Raw genomic sequence first — 16,429 nt, 5'->3', positions numbered from 1 at the left:
GCAAAGGACCATGAACAACTCAATGTTGAAGAAGTTGTAAAATTTCTAGTTTATTAGACAACTTTAACTTAATTTAATGCTAAACAAATTCATAATTACTTATGTATGATGTTAATAGGTAAATTTTACTAGTATTGCTACTTTTTGTCTATGTAGTTTCTTAAATTAATTTTTTATTGTTGAATTAATTGTTTGTGGAAACTTATAAAACAGGGCATAATTAGGACATTAATTTCCTTTTCTGGCATATTACAATTTCAAATGAGAGAATATGATGCTTTTTAAAAGTATCATGGAAATTAGATAAAGGCAAAAGATGACGCTTTTCATGAGTGTTAAGGTTAAGGATACCAATAAAATGATGCTTTTCATAAGCATCAACGTCGAGGATCCAAGAAAATGACGTTTTTTTTAAGCGTCAACGTTGAACACCATATAATGACACTTATTACGAGTGTCAATGTTGTTCCTACCTATACAATGACACTTATTACGAGTGTCAATATTGTTTCTACCTGTACAATAACACTTATTACGAGTATCAATATTGTTTCTACCTGTACAATGACACTTTATCGAGTGTCAATATTGACATGAATGAAATTATAAACATATGATGACACTTAAAAAGCGACAAGGTTTAAAATTATGACACTCACTATGAGTGTCATTGTTGAGCTGAAAATAATATGGCGCTTCTGAAAAGTGTCAACAAATGGCAATTTATAAGATGACAGTCTAAAATATGACGCTTTTGAAAAGCGTCATCTTATATCTATCTTGACATTTAAAAAACATCATCTTTTGACATTTTCCTTGTAGTGTATTCTTGATCTAACAATGTTTACATGAAAGCTTTCGTTAATGCAACAAACTAGTTTCCAATTATTATAGTACTTAGCAATTATTGTTATTACAAAAACTTTAATGAATTAATGAGACAAAACCATCCTCATCATCAGCTTGTAACTGTCTTCCTTTTTCTCCTAAAGTCAAAAAAACACGGGCCATCAAATATCAATCAAGCACATCCCATGTGAGCTGCCATCCAATAATGCCAGAACCTTGCTGTAATTAGTAAGTCAATAGACAGTCCAAATTTGATGCCAGTGGGGTTCCTAAATTTAGCCAATATAACCTTGAGATAATTGAAGACAATATGTAAACCATGTGGGTCCATTGTCTTCTACATCCAAGAAAAAAGCCTGTAAAGTCCAAATAGGGTTGTCTGGCTATTGAAAAACCAAAATTTCTTATGGAAAAAGGGGGAAAAAAGTTGCAATTGAACATATTAAACCGAGTTGAGTCGTCCTTCAGTCTCTCAATGGCCACCACATAAACGAACTTGAGTGAGGTGTACTATGAAAGATTAAATATCGACTATTGGACCATACTATCAAACAGATTATGAAAAAGTTGCAAGGGGCTTAGTACTACTATGTGCATTTGCAGACAAGGGCTGAAGGACATTAAGTTGAATCAAGTCCCAAGTGAATCAAGAAGCCTTTTATTGCATTTGGGCATGATTTTTCATATGTAGATCAATTGTGCAATGAATTCATTGTTCTTGTAAAACATAGAAAACTTTATTGAACTTCTAGGTTTCACAAACTTAGAAGTGGTTAACTGTGGGGAACCAGTTGCATGTCTTCAATTTATTTACTTGTACCAAAAAAGAATATATGCAGGAGTAGAAGTCTAATCTTGCTGCACTGGGGCAATTTTTTGTTTTTTGTTTTTGCTGCTGTTGGGTTTTCTTCCTTTCTTTGCTTTTTTTTTTTTTTCATTTTGGTCCAATATTCAGGTAACTATGTTATGAAAGTGGCCCCTGGAGCAATTTTCTTGATTGGATAACTTAAAAAGTAACACTCTCCAAATTTGTGAAACCGGCCAAAGAATGAATTCTTCAGAGTCCTGGACTTTGTGCTGTAAAAGTTATCCATAATGCAAAAGGTACTTCACAATATGTATATATATATATATGTACATGGATTGGTAGGACAATGATAGACATTACAGAAGACCAAATACACGATACAATCTATTTCACAAAATACATAGCTAGGCATCAATATCCTAATTTCAGCAATTTGTTTATTACAAATTTAAATGATAGGTATATAGGGTTAGAAGAGTGTCACAATCCTACTACCTATCCCTATACCTTTTGGGCATGTAATCTGACCCCTAAATTTATTTTTGGTTTATAGACTTTTGTTTTTTTCAATTAACGAACCATTCTTAAAGCTTTTTTTTCTTATATTATTTTCCAATTATCTATTCCAATAACTAAAGTAATTGATTTTCCGAAAAGCCTTTAAATAATTTTTAAAATAAAAAAAAATATTGTCAATCAATCAAAATAAAGTCAAAGTGTCGTTTTCTAGACACATTGATTGGACAAAATGCGAGCCTATAAAATGAATACTTCTTTAGGGATGGGACCTATAATCTTTAAGTCAGATTGGTCTGATTCTTTTTAAGACGCTATGTATCATCTACCAATAATGCCAGAACATTGTTGTAATGAGTAGGTCAAGAGGCAGTCCAACTAGGGTTGTCCGCCAATTGAAAAACCAAAATTTCTTATGGAAAAAGGGGAAAAAAAGTTGCAAGAACATATTAAACCGAGTTGAGTCGTCCTTCAGTCTCTCAATGGCCACCACATAAACGAACTTGAGTGAGGTGAACTATGAAAGATTAAATATCAACTATTGGACCATACTATCAAATTTGTGATTTTCTTGATTGGATAACTTAAGAAGTAACACTCTCCAAATATGTTAAAACCGGCCAACGAATGAATTCTTCAGTCCTGGTCTTTGTGCTGTAAAAGTTATCCATAATGCAAAAGGTATTTCACAATATGTATATACATATATATATATATATATATATATATATATGTACATGGATTGGTAGGACAATGGTAGACATTACGGGAGACCAAATACACGATACAATCTATTTCACAAAATACATATTGCCATATATATAGCATGGATCGCTAGCAGAATGGTAGACATTACAGGAGACCAAATACACAAGACAATCTATTTCACAAAATACATAGCTAGGCATCGATATCATAATGTTAGCCATTATAGGAAGCCAAATACATATCGCCATGCATTTCACACCGCACATACAGCTTGGTATCAAGATACTTGAGTTTAGCACTGAAGATTACCTGAACCCTTGTGCATCTTAGGCTGGTAGGTTCATTTCATCTTCTTTGGGGTTGATTCTCTCATATCTTCCTGATGATGAGATTCACCCCATATTCGGGCTCTAGCAGCAAATTCAAGCGAGGGGAATGGAGATAATTAGGAGAGATGGAGAGGGAGAAGTGTGATAGAATGATAGTAAACAAGATCTTCATTTCTGTAATGGCTAAGTTCTGGCCAGGACACATTCGGGTCCCTACACCAAATGGAATGTAGGCATTGGGAGACTTGCAGGCCCCCGAAATCCCATTAGCAAACCTCTCAGGGTTGAACTTTTCAGCATCAGATCCCCACAACTCAGGGTCTTGGTGAAGCGCTGGTATCCAGATCCAAATGTTGACACCTTTTGGAACCAAAATATCACCAAGCTTCACATCTTTCAAGGTCTGCCTTGACACAAATGCAACTCCTGGGTAAAGCCTTAGCACCTCTTGAATCACCATCTTCAGCTGCATCCATACAATGAAAATGCCCTGGTCAAAATATATGCACTGCATTTCCTACAAATTTACTTTATTTTAATTTGGTGCATACTAGTTTCATCTTGCCAAGCATATTGGTATCTGGTACATGGCCTCCACAAACTTCAAAAATTTCAGCACGGAGGCGAGCTTGCCATTCAGGATTTGAAGCCAACAGAACTAAACCCCATAATGTGGCCACAGCAGTCACTTCAAATCCAGCAAGGTACACATCCTTGCAATTGTCAACTATGTACTGGTCGAGTGTGGATGGCCCAAGTTCACCAGTCTTAGCACTCTCCATGATAATCTGAGCCATTTTATCAGATGCAGCTTCGGGATTTTCCTTTACTATGTCAATAAGTGAAGCGTGAATCTCTCTCTCTAGTCTCCATACATCCCGATTTTCCTTGGTTGGTAAATATCTGTTGCATTGGGTAAAAAGGCGAAAATGAATCTTATGATAAATTTACACCTTTTGTCAAATTTCAAGAATAGAAAGGGCGGGGGTGCACACACCTGAAGAAAGGAATCCCTTTGAGTATTGTCGGAGTTTGCAAGTTCTTCATAAGGGCCCTACACTTCGGAAACAATTCAACTGCTTTGGAATGGTGGCTTCCAAACATCATCTTTGAAATTACAGTAGAGGTGAAGCTTCTAATGTAATCATCCACTCTTATGTCTGCACACCCACTCCCACTCCCAAGTTCGATTAAACCAAGCCATGAGCTCACCAGGTTGCTTGCAGATTCCACCATTATGTTCAAATTGCCCTACAGTCAGAGGTATGTCTTCAACTTATGTCGATGGAGCATTAATTCAAAAAGAAATTCCATTACCCTCATAGTTTGGAAGATCCCAGTGGAGCCTGAATGAACATAGCTCAATTTTGCCACCCTTTTTGGTTCAAAAAGGTGCCTAATGACGTCAATTTAAGAAGCAGAATTGTAAACAGACAGGCATTCAGTTTATTGAATTATTTTGAGAATTTCAGGACTGTAGAGACCACATTCTATAAGCGAGAAGTTTACCTTGACCTTATCCATGAAGAGCTGAGGAGCTATGGTCTTCCTCTGGTGGAACCAAACTGCACCATTTGAGGTAATAAGGCCCTTCCCTAGTAAAGGCCCTCGGTCCTTCTGCAGATAAGAAGGTTTCCCCAAGTCTAATGTTTTGCTGAGATTTATTTCCTTCACTAGTTTGGTGTCGGCCACATACAAAAGTTGTTCATTTCCAAGCGCAAACGTGAATGTTCCTCCTGTTGTGAGGATTGATAAAACATTAGTATTATATAAAGAAACAGAAAATGACAATCTATTGTCTAGGTTCAGCTATTGTTAGCTGCATCTTATATAACCTAATTATGCTTTTAAGTAACTAATAATTATGTGCTGCTCATCTCAAATATAAATCAATCATACTAATACCATATAGCTTAGTCCACTGAGCGAAATAAGGGAAGGTAGTGGAAGTGGAAAATCCCAGTGGTAGATGAGCTTCACTGCGTGGAGCATCTGCAGCCATTGACATGATTCGCTTCATCTCAGGAATATTACCCATTACAAAAGCAGGCGGGGGACCTTTGATCCCTTGCCTTCGAAGCTTGAGCTGGATGTTGCTGGGCTCTAGATACAGAACATTGCCAAGCCATATAAACAAAATAATCCATATAACAATACATAAAGCTACCAGAGAATAGAATATTAGTTCAGGCAACACTCCTTCCATTGGTTTATGAGCAAGGTATCTGGTATTGTCCTACAGTTGGTGCGTCTTGGCTTACTTATAGAGTTTTTCTTTGGATATATTTACTAGACCAATAATTCATTCAAGGTATTTTAAATGCCAATGCTCTTCATGTTTCACTTGCATGACAATAATGAATCATCCTTCCCAGTCCCTCATAGAGGACAAAACTCCATTATGCACTACCAAAATATCCAAGTTGTTGGAGCCCAACCTGATCCAATAAATGAGAAAATGGGGGAGAAGTTTCTGGTAGTTTTAAAACTACCCAGAAATTGCCACTATTAATTTAACAAAAAAAAAAAAATTCTCTTCATAAGAACTCTCTTTCCCTAAAACCAGAAAGAGAAGAAAATACGTTTTATTCTCTCCTTGAAAACAAAGAAAGAATACAATTTTTCTTGACGAAGAAACAAAAAGTCTTTTCTCAAAGTTTTTTTTTTGTTTTTCTCCATGAAACCGAAGGTCAAGGCTCTTGTGTTGTGAGAAAAGAATGATTCTCGTATTTATAGTTTCATTCATGACTTGAGGCAAAAAAATTGGTTAGTGAAATAACCAATCAGAATTTTTGGGCATTTCAAAAGGTAACCGAAAGCCTTATTTTTCATCACTAGTCAATTCCTATTTAATCACAACCCATCACTCCAGTCCCACTTATTGGAACAAGTTTACTCACTACTTAATTTTTTTCTTTGTAAATAATTTGTTTCAACATCATTATTTTTTTCATGCATGCCTAACTGATTATCCTAAAGTTAAAAACATTTTCTTTATATATATATATATATATATATATATATATATTAAAAAATGAGTCGTTTGAAAAAGTTTAAAATTTTGAGAAAGGACTAAAAGTGATTTTTGAATTGACACTAGAGAAGTTCCTTTCAAAAATAACTTTTTTTTGTTATGAGTTTCATTATCAAATTAAAACACTTTGAAACTACTTTTGTACTTATATAGGAATACTAATTCTCCATAAAAATGTTTTACTTGGAAATGCTACACAAGTTTAAATCACTCCTATGATACTACTCCTAAATAAGCCCGCTTTGGACCTCCCAAAAGATTAGAAAGTAATAATAAAAAGAAAAAAAGTAAAACTTAACTATCCCATTATTAGAGAATTAATGTTATCCTTAATTTAAATATTATCAGTATTTATCTATTTAATATATATTAATTTGAATTAGAATAGGATATAGAGTTTGAATTAGAGTAGGAAATAAAGTTTGAATTATAGTAGAACTCAAATGCATTTGTATATAAATATTCATCATCATCAATGAGAATTGTATGCATTTTTTTCTATCTTTTTCTTTCTCCATATAGTATTAGAGCCTTTGAATCCTAAACCCTAGTCTCAACTTGAACACATACGACTAAAATATTTCAACTTAAATCCTCCTCTCCAATGTCATCATCATCCTCATCCAATGTAACAATAGTAGGAAAGTTTCCACTATCAAATCCACCCATTTCATCTAACTCTTCATCTTCATGAATTGGTGTCAAATTCATCTCCTTCTCTTTGTTTTTGCCTCCACTTTTACCTAGCATAAAGTATTAATTAGGTGTAAATATTATAAGTTCATTAATGCATGCATTTAGTCACATTTATAACTTAAAATTTTTTGTACTTGCAAATTCATCATGTTTTCTTTTCTTGGAATGCAAAGAAATCATGTTAACGCTTGAGTCTCTTGGTCTTTGGATGACACAAATCTAATGGCATCAACATTGAATAGCTCATTATCTTCAAGCTAACAAAGATCAAGTGGGAGGAGGAAAGCTTCTTTCTTAACAATCCATTCATCATCTGAATCAATCTCATCGACCAAAATTGGATCAACATTTTGTTTCTTTTGTAGACTTCACTCTCTTAATCTAGTGTTATACCTTACATATACTAAAGCATTTAACCTCTTATGTTCAAGTCTATTTCGCTTTTTTGTATGGATCTACAAATAATAAGAGAAACAAATTTATGGGTTAAGGTGAAATTAAAGTTATCTAACATTGTAATAGAAACATATGTATAAAAATTTTAAAAAATAAAAGTATTATTGATTCAAAAGTGCTCTAATTTCTCTCACATCCGAAGCACTATAAGTAAGGCTAAGGACTTGAATAGAAAATTTTGGCAACTCTGGTGTTGAACCCCCAAAACGCATCGATTAACTTGTAGGACTTCTTAATTTTCAAGAATCAATTGCAACATGACTTCCAAATTCACCCATTGCTTGGTCATATGAGTCCAACTGAATGTCAACTTTTAAATGTTCTTGATAATCCAACATCCTATCCATGCATTCACATAATCCCTTCCTCACCTCATTTACACTATAGAATTTATCTTCATATCGCAATTGAGGATTAAGATAATAACTTGTTGCATGTAAAGGTCGATGAAGTTGCGGAGTCCATCTTACATGTATTTTTCTCCAAATTTGGGCCATATTTTCTCTTAATGCCTTCACAATTAAAAACAATTTTCTTCTTTGATGAGTCCATCAACTCATAAATATAACCCATGGCTAGCCTTTCCTCTGAATCAACCTCTCTCAAGACACTAATTAATGGAATAGTAGTCTTTATACAAAAAGAAACATGAGGCCAAAAATTTGGATTAAACAACATTGTACTTCGATCTTTTAAATCTTCTACATTTTTTGCCCATGTACTTGAACACCATTTTTCAAGGGAGAACATTGCTATAAGAGCTTGTTTTTTCTTGTAAAGACTTTGGAGAGTAAGAAATGCAGTAACAAATTGTGTAATTGTTGGATGAATAAGTAAATGATTTTTTGTAAATGTTCCATCAAGCTAAGAATCCAAGTATGTCCATATATGAAACTTACTACTTGCTTAACTTGTAAAAGTGTATTAGTATGGACATTTAGCTTTCCAATATCAAATCAATACAATGAGCAACACAAGGAGTCCACAATCTTATTCTCTTTTCCATAAGACTAGTTCCAGGATTCACATAATTAAAGGCATTATTAGTGATAACTTGCACAACAGTCTCCTCTCCAATTTCTTCAACCACCTCATCTAGATGTTTGAACATCAATTCTCCATTTGTTATTGTATCAAATGCATCAATTGATTTCATAAACTATGTGCTAGCAGGACTATTCACCAAAAAATTTATAAGACACCTACTCTTTCCATCTGTCCAACTATCTGACATTATTGAACATCTATATTGCTTCTAAGCTTTTTTGTGTTCTCCCATCATGATATTTATGTCATTCACTTCTTCTTTAAGAATCCATGTTCTTAATTCATGTATAGATGGAGGCTTTCTTGAAGTTGGACTCATACTAATTTCTTGGAGCAATTCATTTTTTTATTTTTTTTATCCTTATAATTGGTCAATGCCTCATTGCACTATAATCTAGCATTTTCACTAACTTTGTTGCATGGTTTCATACCATGATGAGTTCCAATTAAGTGATGTTTAAATCTATTCACCCCTCCCTTTCATTTTCAAGTTTCAAAAAACATATTTAAGGTTAAACTTGATCAAGTTAAAGCAAATTTAACATCTTAGCTTAAAAATTGATAATTAAAATCATATGAAGTAAAATAAAATTTAGTTCATTATCTTGAATCGGAAAGTGTCACATTCCACCACCTATCAAACTATGAGTTATTAGAAATTAAGTTTAGAAAAATCATTTTATTTATTTTAATTAAAATAAAAACAATTTTGACTTACATATTAAAATATACAAGAAAAATTCATACTTATATAAGTATACTTGTATATCCACCCGATATAGGTTATTACAGTATTTGGGTTTATATATCGAGAAGTTCTTTTAAGGATAATATGTGAGTAATAGGAATGGCAGGTGTCAAAAACTCAAAAAGCAAGTAGAGTAGATAGAAAAAAGGAGTATAAGGAAGAGAGTAGTGGGCAGATCAGAAGTAGGAATATCTTATTCGGAAACTTCCAAATTTCTGACATTATTTTCATATCTACATTCCATATTACTATCTTTTTTAATTAGAAGGAAAATGAAAAGAAAATTAGAAAAAAAGAAAAAGAAAAGAAAATTAAATAGGTGTAGATGGCAATTTCTCATTGTCCAAGAAGTGCCTAATTAGTTGAAAAGCTTGCTTGGGTGCAAAAGTTGGAACTTCATGCCCAGCACCTCTAACTGTCACAAACGTCAGCCCATCATATTCAATTGTCCACCCACCAACCTACCAAAATAAAAAAAACCAGAACATCATAAATTTTATTTATTTTAATTTTTTTTCCTTTTCAAATATAAATACCAGTAAAAAAAATTAAAAATTAATATATTATTTTCGAGAATAATTTCCAAAATACTCCTTGGTTACCTCGTGGCTGGTGTACCATGGAGTCCACTCTTGGATAGTTTTCAATCCAAGCTTTCTCAAGGTTAATCTAGTTGAGGATACCGGAATTCTACCGTCGGTGTCACCACTACACAAAAATTAAATAAAATAAAATAAATAAATAAAATTAATTAATTTCATAAATTAATGAATAAAAAATTGTTATAATAAGTAACCTGAAAACCCATATGCGAAGGCCTCCATCTACAAGCTTTTTGATGATGGGAAGGATTGAAGCCGGGGCATCGTTCCAAAATGAAATGTTGTTACTGTATTTTCATATTATAAAAAAAATGTTAATATTACAAAAAAGAAAAAAAAGAAGACAAAAGTTGTGTAAAATAGAGAAGTACCTGCAATGAGTCCATGGATAGGGAATGTTGGTGACATTGGCATGAAGCGCTGCTTGAACTTCTGGCCTGTTTAAGTAGACCGTGGTGTAGTCGGATGCACATGGGTCGTACCCCGTTGGTCTCTTATGCCACGCTGGCTATAACCATCAGTCATTTTGGAGGAGTTAGAAGAAAGTTTCTTCTTATAAAAACACGTAAATTTCGGATGCAATAACTTTTGGGCTGGGCCAGGTTAAACAAAACTAGGCAGGCCAAGTTGCCGATTTCAGCCCAAATTACAGCCCAGCCCAATTATACTTTGTAAGCCCGTGTGGAATTTGAGAGAGAGGAAGTTGGGGGAATGGATACTCACAAATTTGGAAAATGTTTTGGGAGCGACATTGCCACGGATGAGAGGCAGCTGCCTAGCGACGAAGGAGGTGGTGGAGGAGGTGGCGTCATCCTCACAAGTAGGAGCGTATAAGCTGTACATGTCTATGATCTCGTAAACTTCGAAGTATTTGCCGAGAGCAATATTGCATTCTTCGGTGACTGGTTCCGCGCTGAAGTTGCAAGCTTTCTTGATGTCAAAGAACACACGATCCGATATCACCGCATGATCCCATGCGTAACTCACCATACCCCTCTGATCCGTGTCGTCGTCCAATAACGCATTCCCGATCTATATTTGTTTTGATTTCCATGTAAATGCATAACATGTTTCCACGTCATACACTCTCCAATTTATCAAATCAACTTAATAATTAAATAAATTCACTTAATATATTATTTAGAATTTAAAATTATTTTAATTAACATGTTTTTAGCTTATTCCGAATTTTATATCTCTTTTGTTCTATTTGGTTAAAACTTAATATTGTTTATTTAATTATTTAAAATAACTTTAAGTTAACTTATTTTATGGACCTAAAACTTATTAAATTATTTTTTTTTACTTTAAACATTAAGAAATTATTTTAAATCATCAAATTAAACATATTTATCCTCTTTAATTTTAAGGAATATGTAAAAGGTATTTGATAAAACTTAATACTTATTACTTATTAACTTAAGTTGATTTTAAGTTATATTATAACTCATATGTTAATTTAAAATTTATTATTTAATTCTTATTTTAAGCATTAAAGTTATTTGATGATCAAACTGATATATTTATCCTCATAAATTATAATAAGACAAGACATTAAGGATATTTGGTAGTAAAATTGTAAAGGAGATAGTATAAATAATTAGAGTAAATGGGCTTAAAAAGGTAAAATAAAAATATAAACTTAAAAATAAGTTAATTATTTAAAATTATTTTTTTACTTTAAGTTATATCATTAAGTTATTTTACTTAACATATTTAATTTACTTAATAACTTAAATTAAGTGATTAAATCACTTTAAGTAATTAAGTTGATTTACTAAACACCCACTTACTTTCATTCATCTTCAGCAATAAAATAAAATTTGATTATCGTGAAGTGTAGTATGGTTAGAATGCATAATCAAATTTAGTTTTAGAATTATGAGGAGAACTTACCATGAATCCCTTTAAGTTTATATGAAGCTTTTTGGAAACATGCTTGTTATGATCGTAAATAACTTCGGCGAGTTGAGGAACATAGTGCCCTGAGAAGGAAATAATCAAATTAACAAATATTAAAATTAAATATTAAATTTAAGAAATTAAAAATGAAAATAGAAAATACCTGCATAACTTTCTCCAGCGATGTAGAAATCATGGGGTTTGAATTGTGGGAACCTTTTGAACCAATGGATGAGAAAGGCGTAGGAATCCTTTGCTATTCATGAAGTAAAAAATAATAGTAATAAACAAAATGAAAATTTATTTAATATTGAATTAAGAATGGTAATAAGAGATTAAATAACCTGTAATTGTGTCCCCAAGTTGATCAATGTCGCTACTCGTATTGGTGTAGGAAAATCCAACCCCCACCGGAGATTCAACAAATAGTAAATTTGCAGCTGAATGCAAAATTTCATATCGTGATTAGTCCTGCATGCCGCCCATTTGCATTTCATTTCTTTATTTTATTTTCTATTATTATTATTATTATTATTATTGTTATGGAGCCTTAAAATCCAACACAAAGGTTACCTTTCATTTCTGAAAAATATTTTAATGATTTTATTACAATATATCATTAAAAAAATAAAAATAAAAAAGAAAAAGAAAGAAAAGGGTTGATTGATTATGTTTTCTGTAATTTATTTTTAAAAATTGTTTTTAATTTAAAAAGTAAGAAATAGTTTTTAAAAACAAGTTTAAAAATTTCTGATTGAACAGATCTATGTTTTCTTTTTGTTAAAACAGCATTAGAAACTTTTTGAAAAAAAAATTATTTTTAAAAAATAGAAAACTGTTTTTATATTGCTATGATTAGAACTAGAAGTTGATTGCCCAAAATTTTCTTTTTTATATTTTTCTTTATTTTTTTCAAAGATCGAATATGACATAAAATGGATGATTAATAGGATTAAATAAATAAGTTTTCAGGAGAAAAATAAATTATAATAAAAAATAAATGATAGAACATAAAAATATTTGATAATAATAAAACATAAAAAGATTTACCTTTGTTCCAAGTGTGAGGATTGAACTTTAGCTTTCCGTCCCTTCTAGGGAAGAAAGGGCCAAGTTCCTCAGTGGCTCCAAACCCAATGGATGAACATCCTGGTCCTGTATTTTCCAAATTACAAAATTAGAAAACTTCAAATTATAATCCTAATAAATTTTTCTAAAATTAATGGCATATAATATGAGGGCGACCAAGTTGAGCAAGCAAAAAAATAACGGCTATGTGAAATTTTAAAATGAAAAGTTTCTCGTTCTATAGAATGGATGTTTGCCTTTTAAAATTAATAAAAATAAAAACTCATAATAAATAAAAAAAGGTTTTCAAAATACTTGAAACTTCATATATTTTAAATAAAGTTAAGATAGTACATGTTCCGTATTGGAATGGCCTAAAGAAATAAGTAAGAAGCAAATTGAGACCCAAGTTGGGCTGGGGCCCAAACAAGCATTGGGCTTCTTGTGATTTGCCTTAAAACTTTTGAGAACTTTTTGCATGGGCCACTTATTTTCTTAGGTTAGTTTCATTCTTCATCATTGAGGTTTGGGTCAAAAAACACTTGGTCAATCATCATTGGTTCGAAATTTTATCCTAAATTTAAGGTTAGAATGACCCTCCTCTCCTAAAGGATGTGATATTTTATAATATATATATATATAATCAATAATCTACCATCCTACAATCTCTCTTAAAATCTCCACATATTTATGAGTTGACTTTTGAAATATAGTTAATTTGCAATATTATAATATTTTTAAATTTTTTCTTTGTCAAATCTCTACACTTTTCTCTCTTAATTAAATTCATAAATTTGAATCCAATGAGTAGAGATAGAGAAAGAAGGAACCCCATAATTGTAATATATATATATATAGCAAGAAAAGGTGAGTGTTGATATTTCCAAAGAATGGGGTGAAGTCAATATGACAATAACAATAGCCAAATTCAATATTATAGTCAAATATTCGCATCCACACGATCATGAGGGTTGACAGATATGGGGGGTGTAGGGGGTTACACGCAATGAATTAAATCAAAACAATAATTTGATCAGCAAAGGATAAGGTTATTGGAAAAATATGCAAATATAATAAATGCATGAAGAGGCAGAAAGGGAATATTACCTAATTCCAGCCCTCAACCAACTATGAACAAACTCAATGATGAAGGATGAAATAGTAGAGTATATTCAAAAATAATATTTAAAAAAGGAGAAAAAAAAACCAGAATTGAATGGAGATGAAAAGAGAGAGCATACCTCCATTGAGCCATAGGAGGAGAGGCTTCTGATGAGGGTTTTGGGTGGCTTCAAAGAACCAATAAAACAGTGCTCTTCCATGGCTTTCATTGACTGTAACATAGCCTGCATATTGCCTGAACCCGACCTCAGGCTGCCCGGGAAGCTTTTTGACTCGATCGGCCTTTTGTCGGGCTAAGATTTCATGGCTGAGGTGGCCATCTACAGATGCCTGCAGAGCCCCACCCAACACCAGTACAAGAAGATAAACATACAAAGAGGAAGCCATTTTAGAAGTGCTCTCTCTCTCTCTCTCTCTCTCTCTCGGGGTATGTTTTTGTGATATAAATACACACATATATAGGGGAATGATTAGAATGACAGGTAATAACAATCTGTTACATGGCTGTTGATTCCTTTATGTATGGAAAGATAGGATTCATTGATTCTAACGGAATTGGAAATGTCTAATCTTGGTAGTATGTTGTGGTATTTTCCAAATAAAAATATGCTGGCCAGGGAATGGCGCAATTTGTTTTTGTATAGGGCATTTTTGGAGTTTTCATAAGGGATTCTTATTAGGGTTGGTGCGCTTGTAATCAATGAAAAGGAGTGCTTGGAGGAGGGATCATTTTCCTTAGTCAAATATTCAATTGCTTTGCTTTCAAACCTTTGAAAACTTCTAATCCATATTTATAGAACTAAGATTAATTGACATGAAAATCTACATGGAAATATTTTTATTTTTAGAAATAATTTTTTTTTCTTTCAAAATTTACCTATTTGTTTTGATAATAAAAGTTAAAAGAAATAAAAGGGAAGAATTTATTTATTTATTTATTTTATATTTTCCCTTTTTTCTTTTCCCTTTTTTTCCCATTGTTTTTCAATTCCAAACAGGAATTAGGAAATGTGCTCTTAAGGAAAATGCAAGTTTTATTATTCTTTTTGTTTTTGAATTCTAAATTATTCTTTCTAAATTGTCATGATACTTTTGAATGACTTCTCCAAGATTATTTCATTACGTTATGTTTGATTTCCAGAAAACTTGAGAGAAAATGTAAGAAAAATAAAATATAAAGGAAAAGTAAAAGGAAATAAAAGGTAAAGAAAAATAAAAAATAAATTAGAAGTCAATAAATTATTTTTATTTGCGACTTCAAACTCATTTTACTTATTTTAACTTATCTAATTAAATAATTTAAAAATACATAATTTTAACTAGTTTTAATTATATTTGATTTTTTTTTATATTTTTCTATAAGATTATAAAACATAAGGTTAAGGATAATGTTAGAGTTTCTTAATCATTTTCTCTTAATTTTCTTCCTTAAAATATATGTTTTTTTTTAAAATTTATTTTTATTCTTTAAATTCCTCCTCTAATGTTACGTTTATAAAAGGAAATTAATAGGTGTACTTAATTTGGATGTACTTTATTGGTATTATTTTAAAAGTAAAAAATATAAATAAATTTTTAATCATATTTTAAATTTTTATAAATATGAAATATATTTAGTGATTATATGACAAGTAAAAAAAAAAATTAATGATTTTTTTGATGAATTTGAATAAGATAAGATAAAGATGAATGTGAATGTTAATTTATCTTTTAAACAAAAATTTGATACCTTTATTATTATTATTTTTAAAGTTTATTATCAAATTTAAAAGAAGAAGAAGGTCATGTTTGGTACGTAGGGATGAGGCATGAGAATGAACATTTTATTCATTTTTTCATTCATTCCCTTTGGATGACTTAAGGAATCATGTGAATGAAATAAAAAATGATTTCAAATGAAATAAAATCTCTCTTATACAAAATAAATTTAATTCAAGTCATATGAAAAATAAATTAGTAATATTATAATAAAATCATAAATTATTTTTTTTTTATAAATATTATTAAAAATATGGATATTAAGTATAATTGATTTATTTTGTTAAAAATAAATAATAATTTAAAATTAATAATTACTAATACCACTTTTAAAAAAATTTTCTTAAGAATAACAATCAATCAGTAGAATTAATTTTTTGAAAATAATTATTTTTAAATCACTAACTCAAATAGATTTTTTTTATTAGTGAAAAAACTCTCAAACATATTTTTTAAAATGACATAAAAATTTTAAATTATACATAGTGTGAGAGTTTTTTTTAAAATAAAAATAAAAATAAAAATATTATTTTAAACTATATATGCGGATATCATCGTTAATTTGTTTATTTTTTCCATTCTCATTCTCATTATCACTTAACATTAAAATGAAAACAAAAAATAATTTCGACTTAAAATTTTTCATTCACATTCCTCATTCCAAGTACAAAGCATGACATAATAGTAAAACCACATTACAACCATAATTTTCAAACGGGTTTTCATATTTTAAATTATAAAAAAAAATGAAAAATAAAAGTGCAATCATGAAAAATTATTCTTGGT

The 16,429-nt window shown here is 31.0% G+C and overlaps 2 protein-coding genes across 2 annotated transcripts; both read right to left on the bottom strand.

Moving 5' to 3' along the window:
* Window positions 1-2,941: 2,941 nt before the first annotated feature.
* Window positions 2,942-5,456, bottom strand: LOC100263117 (cytochrome P450 714C2). Its single transcript, XM_002273252.4, has 5 exons — window positions 5,116-5,456; window positions 4,720-4,946; window positions 4,208-4,461; window positions 3,762-4,113; window positions 2,942-3,676 (listed from the first exon to the last, which is right to left on the bottom strand). Exons 1-5 carry the CDS (start codon window positions 5,414-5,416, stop codon window positions 3,251-3,253), a joined length of 1,560 nt encoding a protein of 519 aa, XP_002273288.1. The 5' UTR covers window positions 5,417-5,456; the 3' UTR covers window positions 2,942-3,250.
* A 3,900-nt stretch (window positions 5,457-9,356) lies between these two features.
* On the bottom strand, window positions 9,357-14,567 carry LOC100257982 (serine carboxypeptidase-like 34). The gene is made up of 10 exons (XM_010657621.3): window positions 14,005-14,567; window positions 12,746-12,850; window positions 12,040-12,135; window positions 11,859-11,951; window positions 11,690-11,778; window positions 10,517-10,825; window positions 10,165-10,301; window positions 9,988-10,080; window positions 9,794-9,899; window positions 9,357-9,652 (listed from the first exon to the last, which is right to left on the bottom strand). The coding sequence occupies exons 1-10, from the start codon at window positions 14,339-14,341 to the stop codon at window positions 9,503-9,505; spliced, it is 1,515 nt and encodes a 504-aa protein (XP_010655923.1). The 5' UTR covers window positions 14,342-14,567; the 3' UTR covers window positions 9,357-9,502.
* Window positions 14,568-16,429: the final 1,862 nt, after the last annotated feature.

The sequence above is a fragment of the Vitis vinifera genome, chromosome 10 (genome assembly GCF_030704535.1).
Source record: "Vitis vinifera cultivar Pinot Noir 40024 chromosome 10, ASM3070453v1".
NCBI lineage: Eukaryota > Viridiplantae > Streptophyta > Magnoliopsida > Vitales > Vitaceae > Vitis > Vitis vinifera.
The sequence above is the reverse complement of the archived record's forward strand: the minus strand, read 5'-3'. Positions and strand labels throughout refer to the sequence as shown.

What these genes read in the sequence shown, in the direction of transcription:
- LOC100263117 (XM_002273252.4), bottom strand. Translation starts at nt 5,416, where the DNA reads ATGGAAGGAGTGTTGCCTGAACTAATATTCTATTCTCTGGTAGCTTTA. An exon ending in TCAGTGGACTAAGCTATATG is followed by an intron (nt 4,947 to 5,115) that starts GTATTAGTATGA and finishes TCCTCACAACAG; the next exon opens with GAGGAACATTCACGTTTGCG. An exon ending in TGCTTGGCAAGATGAAACTA is followed by an intron (nt 3,677 to 3,761) that starts GTATGCACCAAA and finishes GTATGGATGCAG; the next exon opens with CTGAAGATGGTGATTCAAGA.
- LOC100257982 (XM_010657621.3), bottom strand. Translation starts at nt 14,341, where the DNA reads ATGTGTGTATTTATATCACAAAAACATACCCCGAGAGAGAGAGAGAGA. An exon ending in CGCTGGAGAAAGTTATGCAG is followed by an intron (nt 11,779 to 11,858) that starts GTATTTTCTATT and finishes TTTCCTTCTCAG; the next exon opens with GGCACTATGTTCCTCAACTC. An exon ending in CCAAAACATTTTCCAAATTT is followed by an intron (nt 10,302 to 10,516) that starts GTGAGTATCCAT and finishes TGATGGTTATAG; the next exon opens with CCAGCGTGGCATAAGAGACC.